Source organism: Podarcis pityusensis (assembly GCF_964106645.2).
Source record: "Podarcis pityusensis genome assembly, chromosome: 13".
Taxonomy (NCBI): domain Eukaryota; kingdom Metazoa; phylum Chordata; class Lepidosauria; order Squamata; family Lacertidae; genus Podarcis; species Podarcis pityusensis.
In genome coordinates this window covers 41,725,732-41,743,808 of record NC_138038.1, presented here as the reverse complement: position 1 = coordinate 41,743,808, position 18,077 = coordinate 41,725,732, and the positions used below count along the sequence as shown (strand labels likewise).

Sequence of the window (18,077 nt, the reverse complement as noted above, 5' to 3'; positions counted from 1 at the left end):
CCATCCAACCCAACCTTCTCCAGCTGGCCAAAGTTACTGCTGCTGAAACCTCCCTCACACAATACCCTCTTGCCATGAAAATACTCCAGCAATTGGGCCTGGCCTGCATAGGTCCTTGTCCAACTAAAGTCTTACTTGCAAATGTGGTTCTTCCAGTTTGGTGCTTGGTCCAAAAGTCTCATCCTGGGCTGTGTAACCTGGTGGCAACCCCAAGGATGTTGAGGCACAGATTCTTTCCTGAGGATCCAATAGGGGAGAGACCTGCACATCCAAAGGCTTTGATAAAGCAACACAGGTGGAAATAGGACGCAGCAGGCGAGCCTTGGATTCCTCCAGCCCCTGAACAGCCAAGTGGGCAGGCTGCTTCAGAAGGGAATTCTCCAACCAGAGCAGCCTTGGTTCAGAGAAGGCAGAATACGACACAAGTTTCTTCACCTCGGATGCTGCAGGCTGCGTTGCCTGGAGTAGGGAACGATAAAGGAACAATTAGTGGCAGGAATGAGGCTGTTTATGCAATACCACCCACAAGTGTATACACAGTGTGTGGAATACACTTGGCTGTACAGTGGTACCTCGGGTTACATACGCTTCAGGTTACAGACTCCACTAACCCAGAAATAGTGCTTCAGGTTAAGAACTTTGCTTCAGGATGAGAACAGAAATCGTGCTCCGGCGGCACGGCGGCAGTGGAGGCCCCATTAGCTAAAGTGGTGCTTCAGGTTAAGAACAGTTTCAGGTTAAGTACGGACCTCCGGAACGAATTAAGTACTTAAACTGAGGTACCACTGTACAAATCAGCAAGCGTACACGCTTTCGCACAAAGACATGTACCTATATAGACAGCCTGCACCTGTGCTCAGCGTAACACATGAAAAAGCTTAACGCCAAGTAGAATCCCATTCGCCTTTACATCTGCCATACAACTCTGACTTCCCTTGGCTGGCAACAGAACACTGGGCGGGGGGGGGGGGGGGCAGGTATAGCAGCAGCAGCACACCGGCCTGCAGCGCAGATCTACACATTCAGGTGTATCACACAGGGCCTATTTCCTGGTACTACGCTACTTCTGAAATGTTGAAACCTTTTTCCTGCATCAAAATCTCCCCGCCTACAGTAGGGATGTGCAGGAACAGAACTGATCCCACCACACCCACCCATCTGGGAGCACCCAAAGGGGGAAAAGGAAAAGAAACCCCAGCTCCGTTTGAATCAACTCCTAGTGATGACGCCTTGTGGCTTCCGTTTCTGAGCACACCTAAGAATTATCCTTTTGTGAAAAAACTGCCTTTCTAGCATGGTCACAAAAGTGTCTTCCCCAGGATTCTTTGGGTGGGGAGGGCTTTGACCATTAACCCCATCATGGATCAGACATGCATCCAAATAAACCATCTCTTGTGAAATAGTTATTGTTGGTGGTGTTATTGCTACTAGCATTACCACAGCCATGCTTACCTGTGTCTGCTCAAGGACTGAGTCGAGCCATTTGAAATCCAGAGGATTTGGCGTTGTCAAGGAGCCCGCCACGACCTGGCTCTGGACACTGAGGGGCTTCAGCGAGGCTAGCCATGAAGCAGACGGAGTAATGGGCTGCAAGAGTCGGGCCTGGACTTCCTCCAGCTTTGGAAGGGTGAGAGAAGCAGGGGCGCAAGCATGAAGCAAGGGCTTCTCCCCAAAGAAGGAGGCAGAGGAATCCATGGACTTCACTGGGAAGGCCGCTGGGTGCTTGGACGTCTGCAAAGAGAAAGAATAGACTTTGGAACTCAACGCGAACAAGCCCTATGCAGATTTGAGACCAGGATACCTGAAAGAGCCTCTCATCCCTTATAAAACCAGCTGAATGCTACACTCTTAATGCATTTTTAATCTTTTGTTGGAAGCCGCCCAGAGTGGTTGGGGAAACCCAGCCAGATGGGCAGGGTTTAAATAATAAATTATTATTATTATTATTATTCTGCAGGAGAAGGCTGTGCTACATGCAACGACCTCAGGAGGATCAACTCCACACTATGTCATAATCGGGCCTTTGGTGTAGTGGCACCTACTTGTTGGAAAACCACCACCACCCCACCATTATTTATTAAACAGGAACTTTATTGTATTTAAAATAATTTCTTTTTTAACCAGCTGTCTTAAGTGGAGATCTTCAGCCCACTCAGTACCTGTATTGGATTTGTAATTGTTTTCGTGGCTTTGCAATTCCGGACGATGCCTTCAGAATACTTAGAGGGGCGTAAAATTCTTGCAGAATGGCATCTCTGGTGCTCAATAATCATTATCATTGTTTATTACACTGTTCTTGGCATTCAGAACCAAGGGAAAGTTTATTCTGCATGTGTTAAGCAGGATACTCGATGGCAATGATCAAGCAAAATCATATTTGCTGTGCAACTCTTCAACAGATTTGTGGCAGGTAAGAGTGGCAAGATTTGCAGTGGCTGCTCAAAAGTTTTTATTAAAAGGCTGGCTGGTCACCTTATCAAGGCTGCTGTAGCAGTGGGATACCTGCATGGGCTAAGATGACCACTGAGGTCCCTTACCAATTCCTGTGTTTCTACCTTTGTACCGTCACGTTGCACATAGCACCTAGAAAGCTTCCTGCAAATCAGCTGCACAAGTTAATGAACAAACTAGGCATCCGTTAGTGTGAATTTAACATGCTGGTATTTTAATGAAGTGTTTCTTAGACCCCCATACTGCCACTTCTTTAAGCAAACATTGCTGGGTTTCAGCCGGGAATGAGAAACCTATGGCTCTCCTAATGTTGTCGGGTCTCAATGGATCTGAGGAAATGCTTCACGCAAGCTTTCAGTGAGAAATGTTGCAGTTGTGGGGTGGTATCCTTTCAACACTTAGGGTGTAAAAGACCCCAGGTTTAGGGTTATGCATCCTTTTAGCACAGCACCCCCTTGTGGCACCATAGTGAAAATAACATTTTTTTTTGAAAAGCAGAAAATTTGAGGAAATGAAGTTGGAAGACTCCTTAGAAGTCCAAAGGCCCAGGTAGGGCCCACCCACCCTGCCACTCATAGCTGCACCCACAGCATTCCACCCTATCCAAATGTTCACTGAGTCACAAAGCCTTGCACAACCACCCCCAGCCACAACCCCCAAGCTCTTCCTGCCTCCTGGTTAATTCAATTAATTCCCTTGTTTAAATGAAGCCACTGTCTCTCGGTTCCTGCTTTCAGTTCCTGTATTTCCCTGCAGCGTTGGCGCCCGCCGCAATGAAACTCCCTCCCTTATCTCCTATTCTGCACATTCAACAAACAAACGCGTTGGGCAAACATCCATAGGGAACTGCCATATATACCAAAGCCAGACCACTGAGTCCATCTGGCTCAGTAATGCATACACTGACCTGCAGCGACTCTTCCGGGTTTCATGCAGTGATCTCTCTCTCTCTCCCAGCCCCAAAGCAGATATACTGAACCTGGCAACCTATACATGCCAAACTCTACCACTGAGCCACACCCATCGCTCGCAGAAGCTTTAAGTTAATGAATGTTAAAGGCACAGGAGCCACACACACCCCCAGCAGCCCCTTATCGCCGCTTGCCAGTCGGCAACCAGAAACCATGGTTTGCGCGCGATGCAGGAAACCAATTCCACCCGAATTCATTCAGGCTTGCAAATTCGGTACAGGTTGGCCAAAGAGTCACCTCTATAAGCTGCTTCCTCCCTCCATTTAGATTTATTATTATTATATACCACCCACCTGAGCTGATCACAATCTTTCTCTTTCTCGCATTCCACAATCTTTCTCTTTCTCTTTCCTTCTATCAGGGATTTCCCCCCCTCTTCTGCGAAATTTGCAAAAGGACTCTCAAGGCGAGGTCCGCCTCTGCTGCAACCTACAGCCTCTTTCCTTGAAATATTAGCCGGCGCCACCCCCTAACCGCCTTTGGAGAGGTACGGGGTGGGAGGTCAGCCCCACCAACAGACCCTGTTTTATCGGTTTTCTTGGAGAGGTCGGTGCTCATCCACCCCAGAAAACCGAGTCGCCTGCACGCCTCCAGCCAGCGCTTCCCGGACGCGGAAGCTCAAGCGGAGAAACCACAGCCGGCGCAAGCACCGCCTAGGCGGAGCCTGGACTGCGCCCAAGAAGCGTCTCCCTCCCTGCCTCCCTCCCGGCAGCAAAATCCCACGCACCTCCGGAGAGACTCAGGTGTCCGAGTCACCGGATTTCGTCCGCGCTAGAGCCCCCGGAGAAAGAAGGCAGTCCCGGCTGGTGGCTTATAAGGCGTCAAGTTTCAGAAAAAGGCTTTGAGCGAGGAAACCCGGGAAGCCTGACCTCTCTGGTCCGCCACGGTTTTTAACCCGTTAGAGCTCATGTTGCACGAGAAGAACCCAGGAGTCCTGGCTCTTGAATCCGGAGAGCGCACTCACCGTTCAAGGAGTTGGAAAGGGAGGAAGCGGCAGTCCTGGCTCCAGCTTCGACTTAGTCGTTTTGTTTATAAATCACTCGACTGCAAGAGCGTCCATGCAGTTCACAAAGATGGGATACAAAAAATAATTTTATAAAATGAATCAGTTGTGACTATAAAATCAAATGCCAATTAAAATATCTCATGGGTTGCTGTATTAATAATAATAATTAATAATAATAATAATATGTATACTGTCTTGTACCCACATGTCTCAGGGTGGTTACGACAGAAAATCACCATATAAAAACACAAAATACATAATAAAAACAAAAACAGCCCAATAACCCCTCTTCCCCAACTATTTTTTTTAAAGTATTTGTTAAGTGTGGAGAGGCCAGTAGGAAAGGGACATAATCAGACCTTGATTGGAAGAGAGCCCTGCAAAATTGAGCCCATAATTAAAGAATTGGGTGGGGTGAGGGGGTGAGGTATCAGAGGCATGAAGTTTTACTTGAGAGCCCCCCTCTCAAACGTATTATAGTATACAGTTCCCCACACTTTTTCTCTGGGCCACACTTTCAGAATAAAAAATTGCTCACACCACACCGAATTTTTTATTGATAAGTAATGCATTAGAAAACAAAAAGAAAGAAAAAACTCCTGGCAGTGCTTGATTTGTAGCACAGAAAACAGCTACTTTATAAAATGATTGTGGGACATCCATAAAGTATGCAACAATGCAGCTACGTTTGGCGAAAACATTGCCAAAATATAAACAAGCCTCTTACATATGTGCCTTAAGTATGTATACAGACTCAATGAGAGGTCTAATCTGAAACAAACTCTCATCTCGTCAACACAAAGAAGCCTTTCTCTTTTCTGATCTTTCATATTTATCAGAATTGAAAATCCCTGCTCGCAACAAATATGCAATGAAGGACTGTAGAAGAATAGGCAATGTGCTTGAAGATTCTTTGGGGGAAACCGTGACCCGTTTAAAGTGGTAAGATATTGCTTTAAATGTATAGCAGAGGGTGGCCCTTTAGCAGATGTTTGATATGCATGAATCAGCAGGTTAAGGTTTCCACCAGCAGGAACACAAGCATTGTCTGCAGACTGCCTTTAAAGCTGCAGTGGCCCGTTTGAAAATCTGGCAAGGGCCGTGCAATAGCATTAAAAATCCAGGAAGAAAAGCTGGCAACCCCAATGGGAAAGTGAAGTAATGTGCCTTAAGAGCAGGAATAATCACAGCCATATTTTTTAAAACAAGCAAAACACCACCTACGATAACATGTGTTATAAGCTAAATAGTGGGCAGCTTAATTGTTGTATACACATCATTTTGCAACTCATCGCTTAATAGAGAGGCTCTTGCATTGAACCCTATCTAGCACAGGGGGTGGTGAGCTTTTCTCAGAGGGTGGGCTGCATTCTCTTCTGAGGGGGCAACAGTAGGCAGGGCCTAAGTCGGTGCAGCATTGAATCTAAATATTACCCTCTTTCTCCTCCAGGCAGTCAAGCAAGGGGTGTTAACAGAGTTCAAGGCCTGCCAGTCAAAAATATTCCACCCCAATCAAGACTGAAGAATTCAACTCTTCTTTCTGATAACTTCATCACATTGAAGGAAGTGGGGGATACCCCACCCTCGCCCACAGCATTTTGCCTCTCTGCTTGTTCCTCACAGAAGTGCTTGCCTTTTTAACAGCTGCACAACAGGCAGAAATTCAACAGATGCAGCTTTAACAAAGCGTAGTGGAAATACAGCGGTGGTTTAAAAACAACACTGCTGCCCTTTGTTTTTTGCTTGGTGTGGTTCCATTAGAAACACCAGGCTGGTTCACACAAGTCATGGTTATTTCTTGGTAACTGCAGCATCAAATGGTATTAACACCTCAGGCAGAATTTTCACATTACCTCCCTTGCAAAGTTTTTTTCAAGTGAGTCATGTGTATCATAGGACAGTAGAGTTGGAAGGGACCTTGAGGGTCCTCTAGTCCCTGAAGTATACAGCAGGGGTGTGGGAACGAGGCATTGCCAACCTCTTTGGGGCCATGAGGCAGGTGAGATGACCCAAAATGGCTGCCACATCACCTACACCAGCCACAGTCACAGTCACTCTGAGAGGGAAGCTCTTTGCACTGCTCAGTTCAGAACAGAGGTTGGGTGTCAAGTCATCATCCAATGAAATGTGAGCACATTTAAGGGGTGCGTTCAATGTAGGAGAAGCTCAGCCACAAGTTGAGCAGAGAGACAGAACTTTCTGTTGTGCCTTGTTGGGGTTTTTTTTTTTTAGGGGATAATCACTGGGACCCACCCATAGAAGGTGGGTACCCTGGCACCCATTAGCGGTCCTTTTAGGCTAGGCTCTTATAATCCTCAACAGCCGGCCATGCTGGCTACGGTTAATGGGAGCTGGAGTCCAGTTAATGTGCAAAGGACTGCCAGCTCCCCCTGCCTCTGCAGCACAATCACAGAGAAATCACACATGCATGTTCAAAGCATTCCTAGAGTTTCTGCCCCTATTAAAGCTGTGCAGGTGATTCCACATAAAACTGGGGAGGTGTCTCAGGAGTACTGATACGGCAACTCTGTCAAAGAATCAGCAGGGATCTCCACACTAGCCGTATCTAAGGGCGAGGGCTGTTTCCTCCTCAGAGAAGGAGGAACTTCTAAGATGCAGGCCCTGAGGTCTGCGTAAGCCTGAGGCAGCGTCCCGACGCTGACCCAGCGGTCATGGGTCGGGTTGTAGCAGTGGATCAAGTGGGTGTCGCGATAGGTGTTGTGGCTGTAGCCTCCCATGATGTAGAGCTCTCCGTCCAAGACGGTGGAGGCGGCGATGACGTGGGCCTGTGGCAGAGGGGCAAGGGCGGCCCACACGTCCAGGCCCGGGCTGTACACTTCGCAGGCCAGCTGGTCGGCGTAGCCCCCGTGTCCATCCCGCCATCGCAGGCCTCCCGCCACGTAGATGTGCCCACCCATGGCTTCCATGTTGTGGCCTGCGCGCTCCTCTCGCATCATGGCCAGCGGGATGGGCGCTGCGCCCGGGCGGTACTGGATCAGGGAAGACTGGCAGCGGCATGAGCCGTCGCTGCCCCCGGAGACGTAGATGACTCCGTCCAGGATGCAGGCTGCGTGGCCACAGAGTGGAGCGGGCAGAGGTTCACATGGCCTAGTGGGAAGGAACAGGGAGGAAATGTATATTAGTCACACAACACAGTTAAACCATTCATAATGGCAAGAGGTGGTGGTGGTCCCCCAACACCAGCAACAATAGGGGCATCACAGTGCCAGCCCTTTCCTCAGAAACAGTCAGTTCCCCAAAGCGTGTTGGAATATAAAGGTCTTCATCGGCTGGCGGAAGAACACAAGGAGGTCTAGCCAGTCTAACTTCTCCAGGAAACTACAATTCCCAAGGTTTCTTAGGGTAAGCCACAACTGTGTAAAGTGATTTGATGCCACTTTAAAAGTTTCTAGCATCTGTACAACCTGAAATTTAAGGCAAAATGTACAGGCACTATTGTCGTTTTTTGTGCTCCTGAGAAACTTGTGCTCCTCATTTCAATATTTTACTTTGTCACTCTCTCACACAAACCCCAAAATCATTTGTTACCTGGGTCCCACCTCAGTCTTTTACTCCCCAGGTTAAAATTTATCCAGTTCCTTCACTCTTGGACTTGTTTTCCTGATGGTTACCCTCCTCTGAACCCGTTCCATGTGTCTATATGCAGATGAAAACGCTGTGCCCGATACTGGACGCCAGGTGAGGTTTGACAAAGCCCCCCCCCCCCAACACACAATTCCTCACCTCCAGGCATTGGTCTGGGGGTCATAGCACTCCACTGTATCCAGGCAGTAGGCATCGTTGGAGCTGCCTCCCAGGGCATAGAAAAAGCCATCCTGGTAGAGCACCTGGAAGTAGCTCCGGTGACTTGTCATGTCGGCCAACCGCTCCCAACTCCCACAGAGAGGGTCGAACCTGCAAGAGGGGAGTGTCAGGGAACAAAGATGGCGCTTGGAAGCAACTCCACATCCCCGCAACTCTGAATCTGTTCCTAAAATTAAAGGTTCAGAAGCATCCCTCATTATGTTGTCTGTCCTTCACATCTTTCCACCTTTTCCACAGTGGCTTTAGAACATCCATGTCAAATTTCTGGACAGCCAAATGCTGCCAAAGGCAACATGTCCCTTCCTGTTTGAGGAACCTGATCAGAGAGCTATGTATTGCTAGAAGGGCAGCACACCAACGATCTATTTTTCATTCTCTTGAGCCAGTCAATCACTAACATCCAGGGCATATGTTACTGGAACCCAGGGATGGGCCAAAACCTATTGGGGCTGCTGCTCCTGGTGGAAGCTGCAGCCAATCAGGAATAAGATGTGAGGGGGTCTTCTAATCTTTCTCACTGCCTGTGTACCAGGCTTTGATTGGCTCCCAGCCCAGTCTTCTAATTGGCTGGAGAGCCCTATAAAACTCTGCAGGTCAGGCCAGCACCAGTTATGAACATTCTGACTGCTGCACGTCTTCTCTGACACCTGCTTTTGCCCCCCACCCCTCTTTTGCCCCCTTATCACCCTGTTCAATAGACTACTTCTCCAAACATCCACCTCCACTCTGGCCTACGCAACTGTACTGATGATCTCCCAGCTGAAATACTGATTCTGAAGACCTGTCTATCCTTCCCATGCCCCACCCACAACTCTTCTCACATCGCGGAACTTGCAACCTGGTTCTTTCCCTCTCACCCACTCTAATTCCAAAGGCAAGAATCCTCCTCTCACTTGAACACTGAGCACATGGTGTCCCGGGTCCCATAGTAGTCCTTTCCACCAAAGATGTACATCACGTTGTCCTTGACTGCCACAGCATGCCGGAAGCGTGCCCCCTCTGGGAGCTCCCCAAGACGACGCCACTCAACCTGCTTGACCAATCCAATGCTGCTAATGAACCGGTGGGTGAACCATAAGTCCCGGCTAGGGCTGCGAGTGGCCATATTCTTTGCCAGCGTATCTCCTCCGCTGATGGCAATCACCTTCTCTGGGTACCTCACCCTGCAAGGGAGTTGCTCCAGCTTGGAAGGGCCTGGTGGGATGCTAGCTAGGGACTCGACCATGAGGCTATAGAGCCAGCCTGGGGAGGCCATCATTTCTTCCGCGCGAACCTGTTTGAGCTCCCGGGTGGACATCAGAGGGAACCTGATGCAACGCAAGACTTGCTCAGCACAGTCCATCCGTCCTTCCCGGTCAGCTTCCAGCCATCGGATGGCTCCTTGGAAGGCCTCCAATTCATTGAGGATATAGAGGGCATCAGAGCTGAGGAAGTGCACTAGCTGGCTGGCCGGAAGGTCCAGGAACTTGGGTGTCCTCGTGACGTGAGCAAAGTTCCTCAGCACAAAGTTCTCCGCGGCGCTTTCCAGATCATGAAGGCCGTAGGCACGTGCGAAAGAGAGGACATCCAAGCTGGATTCGGGAGTCAGCTTGTGGCGGAAGAAATCCAGGCAGAGTTCCAAGATGCCGGAGACCTGATACTGGAGGGCAGCCTGGGCAGCATCAAAGAGGTTGTCCCATCCACCTGTCAGTGTTCCCGAGTACACGAAGGAGATGACCAGGCCCAGATCAGTTGAGGTGAAGCGGGTGCAGAGAGGGGCGTCCACCTGGTGGGATTCCTTCATGCCGCTGGTGAACATGCCGTGGAAAAACTCGCAGCCGCAGGCCAAGGCTAGTCGGTGAACTGGAAGGAGGGAAGATGAGATCAGGGGACCCAACAGCCATATCTCAGTTAGGAACCTATAGTCCCAAACCCAAAACATCTAGCCTTCCCATTCCATCCCACCTCACAGATCCCTTTCCTATCAGTATGTGGGGCTTTCCCTCAAGCTCTGCCTTGTTCACCTTGATAGATATCTTCCTCAGCTTTAAGCTCCAGGTCCCAGCCGATGCCTTTCTCATAAAGCTCCTCCAGGCCCCGCAGTGTCTCCCATTTCTCATCCTCTGGACTCAGCCTGTCCTCTGCCTCCATCCCAATCAACACCGCCTTGCAAATCTCGGCCACGCGAGGGACACCCAGGGCCTCTGCAGCATCCAAGATCTCCCCAGCCTTCTCTGGTGTGGCCTCCAGCTCCCCAGTGTAGGCAAAATTCAAGATGGCCTCCCAGCCGCATGGTGTGGTCACGCCATCCAGCTCCACCTTGCCATGCTCCCCACATTCCAAGCGTTGCCGGAAGACCGAGCTCACTGCAGCAAGGACAGCGCTGTGGGCGTCGTAGTCCCTTAGGCCCAGGGTGACAACCACGTCCACGAGATGGCGCTGTTCTCTCAGCTGCTGAGCCACAGCAAAGAACCCATTGGCGTGGCCCTCATTCCGCAGCTCCAGCTGCTGCCCCACAGCGCCCTCTGAGGGGCTGTCAGTGCATGACATCGCCTCTTGAAAAGAAGACTGACCTGTGGGAAGAGAAGGAATGGAAATCATAAGGCAATGCAGCACTGGGGAATCATAGAACTGCAGAGGGGAAGGGACCCTCGAGGGTCATCCAGTCCAGCCCCCTGCAATGCAGGGATCTCAGCTAGAGTATCCATGGTGGGTGGCCGTCCAACCTCCAATGAAGGAGAGTCCACCACACCACCTTCTGAGGGAGTCCGACCCAAACCTTGGGCTTCGTGTTGCAAGAAAGGAGATTCCGACTAAACACCAGGAAGAACTTTCTGAAGGTGAAGGAATGCCGTAGAACTGGAGACGGAGATGCACAGCTACATCCCAAAACACGCTCTTAAGTAACCCAAATTTAAAACACTACCACAGTCCACACCGCAATTGCTTGTGTGGTGACAGAGCTTCTTTTCCTGACAGCTGCGACCATGATAATATTTCACACCAAAGAATAAAAAAGATTTCGACTGTAAAATATTCTAAAATTGTTGGCTAAGGCGGCATACACACCATGCATTAAAAGCACATTCCTCGCAAAGAATCCTGGGAATTGTAGTTTACCCCCTCACGGAGCTACAGTTTGCAGTGCCCTTAACTGTCCTGGGTCCCCCAAACAGAGGCTCTTACTTGTCCGTAAGTTCAGAGAAATAATAGCAGCAGACACTAGACTCAGGAGTCATGGTTCAGGGGTTCAAGAGCAAGCAAGAAGTTCAGAAATGGATGAAAACTATTCTCCACACTCCACCCACTAAGCTTTTAAAGAAGAGGTGCAGCATGCTCACTTGCGAGACTCATTCATGTTGCGGCAAGGTCAGGGTTGCAAACGCACACTCCGGGTGGGTGAGTCGGATCCCATTTGCAAAGGCAGCGCCTGGTTTTTAGGTAGCAAAACCGAACCCTCCCATTCAGTCACTCTCATCTCTGGTTCCATCTCCCCACTTGGCTTCTTCAAGCCCTTCCCTGCCTCCATGGAGGCTCTGGGCTCTGCAGGAAAATCAGCCGGCAGGCTCCATTGTTCCCTGTACTGATTGTTAAAGCACTCTGGGAATTGTGGCTCTGGGAAGCGTATAGGGGTCTCCTAACAAACTCTCAACACACTTAACAAGCCACATCTCCCAGGATTCTGTGGGGGGGACAACAGGGAAGCCATGACTGTCTAAAATGATGCCGTTGTGCTTTATATCATAGGTGTCGAGATGCGCTCAACATTGTGGGGGTCCGTTGCACATGCATGACATCACACGTGCGGCACCCCCCCCAACCTGGCCAGGTCGACTCAGCCCGCCATCCCTCACCGACCCACCACCAGCTGCCTTAGCTTTGTGAAAGGAACGTGCGGAACATAGATGCTTAGCCCCATGCGTCCCTTTGACGATTCTCAAAAGGACACGACAGGGCCAAGCATCTTCATCCTGGCATGTTCTTTTGAGGATTTCCACGGGATTTGGGGGGAGACGGACCAGGCCTGCTTCTTGAAAATATTGGGAGGGGACCCACGGCCCCTGTGCAGTTGTACCTCGGGTTAAGTACTTAATATGTTCCGGAGGTCCGTTCTTAACCTGAAACTGTTCTTAACTTGAAGCACCACATTAGCTAATGGGGCCTCCTGCTGCCGCCGCGCCGCCAGAGCATGATTTCTGTTCTCATCCTGAAGCAAAGTTCTTAACCCGAGGTACTATTTTGACACTGGAAACAGGGCAGGATCGTCCACTTCTCTCCATCACCATGTGTGAAACACAAAGCTCTCTCTCCAAAATGAGAAGAATGGCTGGAAGAGGAGAAAGGGAGGGGAAGGGGAAACTAGCCCTGCTGCCAGCCTGCCTTTTAGCACCCTCATTTTCCCTGCAGCAAACATTGGAAAACCTTTGTTGGTGTGGGTGGGTGGGTGTTATGCAGATGATGCATAAAAAGCAAGTGTGCTTTAATTACAGCTGCAAAGAGTGTGCATGTTGCTTTTGTGTGATGTCTGCTTGTGATCCGAATCGGAGAACATGCGGTGAAGCTGTGTGCAAATTTCTTGGAAGCCAGAGTGATCACAATGTTCTAGCCAGTGCGGCATTTTTGTGGTGTCTCCTCAGGGACATACCTGTGTTGCTGTAATGTGTTTCACATGCATGAGTGTGTTGTATGACTCAGTTTGCGAGGAGGAGGGCTGGATGTCTGTTTGTGTTGTGCTTTCGCACCTGGTACATTCTTAGAAAACTGCCGTAGGCGCTTAAGTTGAGATGCGGTTAAGACACCTGCCTTTCTTGAGAGCTTAATTGGGGAAAAGGCAGTGTGCATATATCCAAACCCCATAGGACAGCCCACCCCCCACAGCTAACCCTCCCCCTCACCCCACAATAAAGCTCTTCCTAAATACTCCCGGCATTGCTGAGCTGCTCAGTACCATCCGGGGGGTCCCAAACTCAAGTCTCTCACCTGTTGGGCCTGTCCAGGCAGGGGGGCACTTTCCTTAGCCTAATGAAGAACCCGTAGCTGGAGTGTTGACCTCTGGGGAATTTGGCCCACGTGGAAACTGGTGAGGTTAATTATAGCCCGGCCTGAGCTACTGAAGGAGGAGAGAGCAGGCAGAAGTCAAAGCCAGATGCAACTGGTCCAAGGAACCGAAAAATTCAGGCTGAATCATTCAAGTCCCCCCCCCCCCTTTTACAGCACCTTGAACATTGCTGGGAATGTTTACGTCGCTAAAAAGCTAGAGATTATGGAATGTGGGGCTGGAAAAGACAGGAAGCTTTTTATATGCGGCGTTTTTCCAGGATCTGAGGCTGACCTTTAAAGCATATCTTTGTCCCCTACAAAGAAACTTGGGGACTGTAGTTTGTTAAGGGTGCTGGGAATTATAGGTCTGTGAAGAATAAACTACAGTGGTACCTCAGGTTACATATGCTTCAGGTTACAGACTCTGCTAACCCAGAAATATTACCTCGGGTTAAGAACTTTGCTTCAGGATGAGAACAGAAATCGTGCTCCGGCAGCACGGCAGCAGCAGGAGGCCCCATTAGCTAAAGTGGTGCTTCAGGTTAAGAACAGTTTCAGGTTAAGTACGGACCTCCGGAATGAATTAAGTACTTAACCCGAGGTACCACTGTAATTTTTTTTGCGGGGGGGTGGTGGCTATGCATTGAATGCTCTTCCACAGTCTGGTGGGCATGCAGCCACGAATAATATCCTCCTTTCCTCTTATATTCAGAGCTTATGGAATTCTAAGTAAGGTGAAAGGGGCAGTGATCCTTGGGGTCTCTTCAAGTTCTATGATTCTGTGACTGGAGAGCTGAGCCTCTGGAAAACGTGAGCAAGGAGCAGAGTACGATGGAGGCGGCTGAGCTGGGGACAGAAATGTGCCCAGGTTCTGGCCTGAGATCTGGGAACGGAATGAGAAATAATTATGGGCGTGCCCTCTTTAGGACAGGGCTGCACCTCTGGAAAAGGGCTCTTTAATCTCCTCTTCGCCAGCTTCATTTACATCATAGGGGAATTCCCTCAACAGTCTCGGAAAACTTTTTGTCCAGACTGGTTTTTCCAATGGGCCATAAAGAGAACAAGGGGATTTGCATGGGGGTGGGGGCAGAAACACCTGGAGCATGAGTAGGCAAACTAAGGCCCGGGGGCCGGATCCGGCCCAATCGCCTTCTAAATCCGGCTCGCGAACAGTCCGGGAATCAGCGTGTTTTTACATGAGTAGAATGTGTCCTTTTATTTAAAATGCATCTCTGGGTTATTTGTGGGGCATAGGAATCCGTTCATTTATTTCCCCAAAATATAGTCCAGCCCCCCACAAGGTCTGAGGGACAGTGGACTGGCCCCTGCTGAAAAAATTTGCTGACCCCTAACCTGGAGCATAAACACAGAGAGGAACTGAGATGGAAGAAGGCAGGTGGAAAGAGGAGCACTTCGTTTTTTATTGCTTTCAAATGAAGTTAACAAATAAGTTAACAAAGATATTTACGTATAAAGTGGTACCTCGGGTTAATAACTTAATTCGTTCTGGAGGTCCGTTCTTAACCTGAAACTGTTCTTAACCTGAAGCACCACCTTAGCTAATGGGGCCTCCCGCTGCCACCACGTGATTTCTGTTCTCATCCTGAGGTAAAGTTCTTAACCCGAGGTACTATTTCTGGGTTAGCGGAGTCTGTAACCTGAAGTGTCTGTAACCTGAAGCGTACGTAACCCGAGGTACCACTGTATATGGAACTTGCTCCCCCAGGAGGCAAGTCAGGGCCACCAACTGGGATGGCTTTAAAAGAGGATTGGATAAATTCGTGGAAGAGATGGCTAACAGTGATTACTAGCTATGATAGCCATGTTGTGCCCTCTGCAGTTGCCCTCTGCATCTGGCTAGCTGCACTGAGAACAGGATGCTGGGCTAGATGGGCCATTGGCCTGATCCTGCAGGCTCTTCTTAAGTTCTTACGTTTTTATGTGCGCGTGTACACACACACACACACACACACACACACGTGGTTGTAGGTGTAAGTGTATACTTCTGATAAAATTAGTAAAGGGGGGGGGGAATTGTCTGGGGTAAAACACATATCAGTGCAAAATAAAAACAGGAACCAGTGTAAGTTCTGGTGAATTACAGGCTTTACAAAACTGGAAAAGGGTTAGCACTAGCAGTCATCTCCAATATATTTTAAGGAGGTAAAGAACTACAAAACTTTTAGAAGACATCTGAAGGCAGCCCCACATTGGGAAGTTTTTAATGTTTGACATTATGTTTTTATTTGTACTGGAAGGTGCCCAGAAACTCAGCCAGATGGGCGGGGCATTATTATTATTATTATTATTATTATTATTATTATTAAACAGGGCTCATTCTTTTCCTTCTTACATTATCCCAAAGTATCCTGCTTGAAGTTACAGACTCCCATATACTTCATATACCCCTCTCATAATTGAGGGTGCCCTTTGTTTCTCCTCCCACCCCTCCAGTACTTGGCGTGAAGTATCCTTGTTGCTACAAACCATACGCAATAATGGTTTCTCTTTTATCTTTTGGAACAGCATCTCCCAAGTATGTTAATGAAAACAATTTGGGTTGAGGACATCATCTGCGTTCCAAAATAATTTGGATGTCCCTTACAATACCTTGCCCAATACTTCCTTGCGACACACAGCTGGCACACCAGCGAAGGGACAAGTCCATCAGCATTTCTTAAAACATTGCACTGCAGACGGGCCGCGGGACAGTTTGTTCTTTGCAGATGGCCTCGTTTTATTCTCCCCAATGCTACAGCCACGTGGGTCAGAATTAAAACTCGGCTCCTTCAACATTCCGGTGACTCATTACCACACACACACACACACAAAATGTGGGGCAGAGGGGGAAAGTGGCGTTTCTAAGGAGGAGGTGGGCATTGTCAGGTTTAGACCTGCTCTGTGGCATAGCCTGAAAGCTTTCTCAGGGCAGAACTGTTTACCCATTAACATGCACATTTGATGCAGTTTTCTCGGAGCACAGAAGGAGTAGAATATATGTGAGGTTTCAGCACTTTTGTTCTGGAACACTTGCTTTCAGCATTTCCCCTGCATACATGAACAGGGCTTCCCAGAAAGAAGCCTGTGGGTTGCTAAGGGTGAAGGGATAGCTCTGCCAGGGGTAAACTACAATTCCCAGGATTCTTGGGGGTTCCTTAAATGTATGTAGCCTTTTATTGTTGGCTATACTGCCTCCTGAAACAGCACTGTGGGTTTTAAACTCTCTGACATCCAACGAAGAATTAAACCAGGGGTCAGCAAACTTTTTCAGCAGGGGGCCGGTCCACTGTCCTTCAGACCTTGTGGGGGGGCCAGACTATATGTTGCCATGATTATGACCCGCATTTTTGGCAAAAAACCCTTATTGGGACCAACCCCAAGGTTGTCCAAATGTGATTTGGGGGGGGGGGGCAGTGTTCCCTCATACACCCACGCTGCTTCCTTTGCGTTTTGCATGTTGACAGTTATTGTTTCTCTTGTAAGGCGGGGTGGGGGGGCTGAGGTAAGTGCGCCATTCCTGTCAGCCCTGGAGAGTGTGTGCACATGTGTGGGTGAAGGGAAAAGCCGTTGGCCATGCTAAGTCAGACCGGTACTGCTCAAGCAAAAATGTTCTTTTCCCTGCGTGAGGGAAGACGAGGCAGCAGCGGCTATTTACCTTTCCATGGCTCGCACCGTGTAGCTAACAAACGGCCTCCCCAGCAGAGCGCAGAACAGTTTTGGAGTGCAGCCACCCAGGCGCTCCCCACTTCCTCTGGCGGGGAGCACTGCTGCCACAGATACCGGCAGGTGTTGCTCCTGAGGCGACTCTAAGCCCCTGCTGCCGCAACTGCCCTTCTTGAGGTCAGTCACTGGCAGCTCCATGGTGGAAATCCGAACTGTGGCTCCTTTTCCCTCTTCCCCACCCCAGAAGAAAAGATTGCTGTGCACGACAGATGGAGAAGGGGCTTGTCTCGAGCAGCTGCCCGCCTCACTTTTGACCCTCAAGCCTGAATCACAAAAACCATTGCGCACGCTATGTCGGCTGCCTGGATTCCCGGGCCAGATCTAGAAGGCAATTGGGCCTAATCCAGCCCGCGGGCCTTAGTTTGCTGACCCATAAATTGTGGGTCCCTGTTTTGCAGGCAACTATTGTGCTCCCCTCAAGATGTTGTTGGACTACAGTTCCCATCATCCCTGACCGCTGGCCGTGCTGTGAGGAGCCAGTGTGGTGCAGGGCTTAGAGTGCTGGATATGGGGACCTGGAAGACCACAGTTCAAATGTGGTCTGATGTTTTAATGTATTTTTAATCTTTTGTTGGAAGCCGCCCAGAGTGGCTGGGAAAACCCAGCCAGATGGGCGAGGTATAAATAATAAATTATTATTATATAATTAAATTCAAATGCCAACACAGCCCCGAAGCTCACTGGGTGACCTCAGCCTATCCTGCCTGCCACACTTAACAACAGAGGCCTTACAAATGTGGAACCCGAAGGAGTGCCAATTCCATCAACCGAAGCAGTCGAGAGAGGATATGTGTGGTGGTAAGGCAATCTCGCTGGCAAACTGGTCCTAAATTTCTACACAGATCTGCAACAGTTTAAGGACACATTCCAGCTAGGTGAAACTACTCAGGATATGAGGTCTGGGGAGACTTCTGAGGGCTAGACAGAGAGGCCAGAGGGGGGTAAAATGGTATATGGCTCCTGCACCTGCCCATTCTTGATGTAGAAGGTCACTGGTTCAATCCCTGGCATCTCATGACATGGCTGGGAACATTGCCTGTCTGAAAAACCCTGGAGAGCTGCTGCCAATCAGTGTAGGCAAT

General features: G+C 49.3%; 2 protein-coding genes across 2 annotated transcripts in view; both read right to left on the bottom strand.

Annotated features, from left to right (window-relative positions):
- The window catches only part of TEP1 (telomerase associated protein 1), a 54,264-nt gene extending 50,180 nt beyond the window's left edge, over window positions 1-4,084 (bottom strand). The window contains exons 1-3 of the mRNA XM_080978140.1: window positions 3,985-4,084; window positions 1,453-1,731; window positions 136-459 (exon numbers count right to left, since the gene is read on the bottom strand). Of these exons, the coding sequence (XP_080834266.1) occupies window positions 136-459; window positions 1,453-1,695 (567 nt within the window). The 5' untranslated portion in view covers window positions 1,696-1,731; window positions 3,985-4,084. The remainder of the gene's footprint in view (window positions 1-135; window positions 460-1,452; window positions 1,732-3,984) is intronic.
- Window positions 4,085-4,962: 878 nt separating this feature from the next.
- On the bottom strand, window positions 4,963-13,232 carry KLHL33 (kelch like family member 33). The gene is made up of 5 exons (XM_080978138.1): window positions 13,213-13,232; window positions 10,257-10,805; window positions 9,147-10,095; window positions 8,173-8,343; window positions 4,963-7,536 (listed from the first exon to the last, which is right to left on the bottom strand). Exons 2-5 carry the CDS (start codon window positions 10,780-10,782, stop codon window positions 6,933-6,935), a joined length of 2,250 nt encoding a protein of 749 aa, XP_080834264.1. The 5' UTR covers window positions 10,783-10,805; window positions 13,213-13,232; the 3' UTR covers window positions 4,963-6,932.
- Between the last annotated feature and the right edge of the window lie 4,845 nt (window positions 13,233-18,077).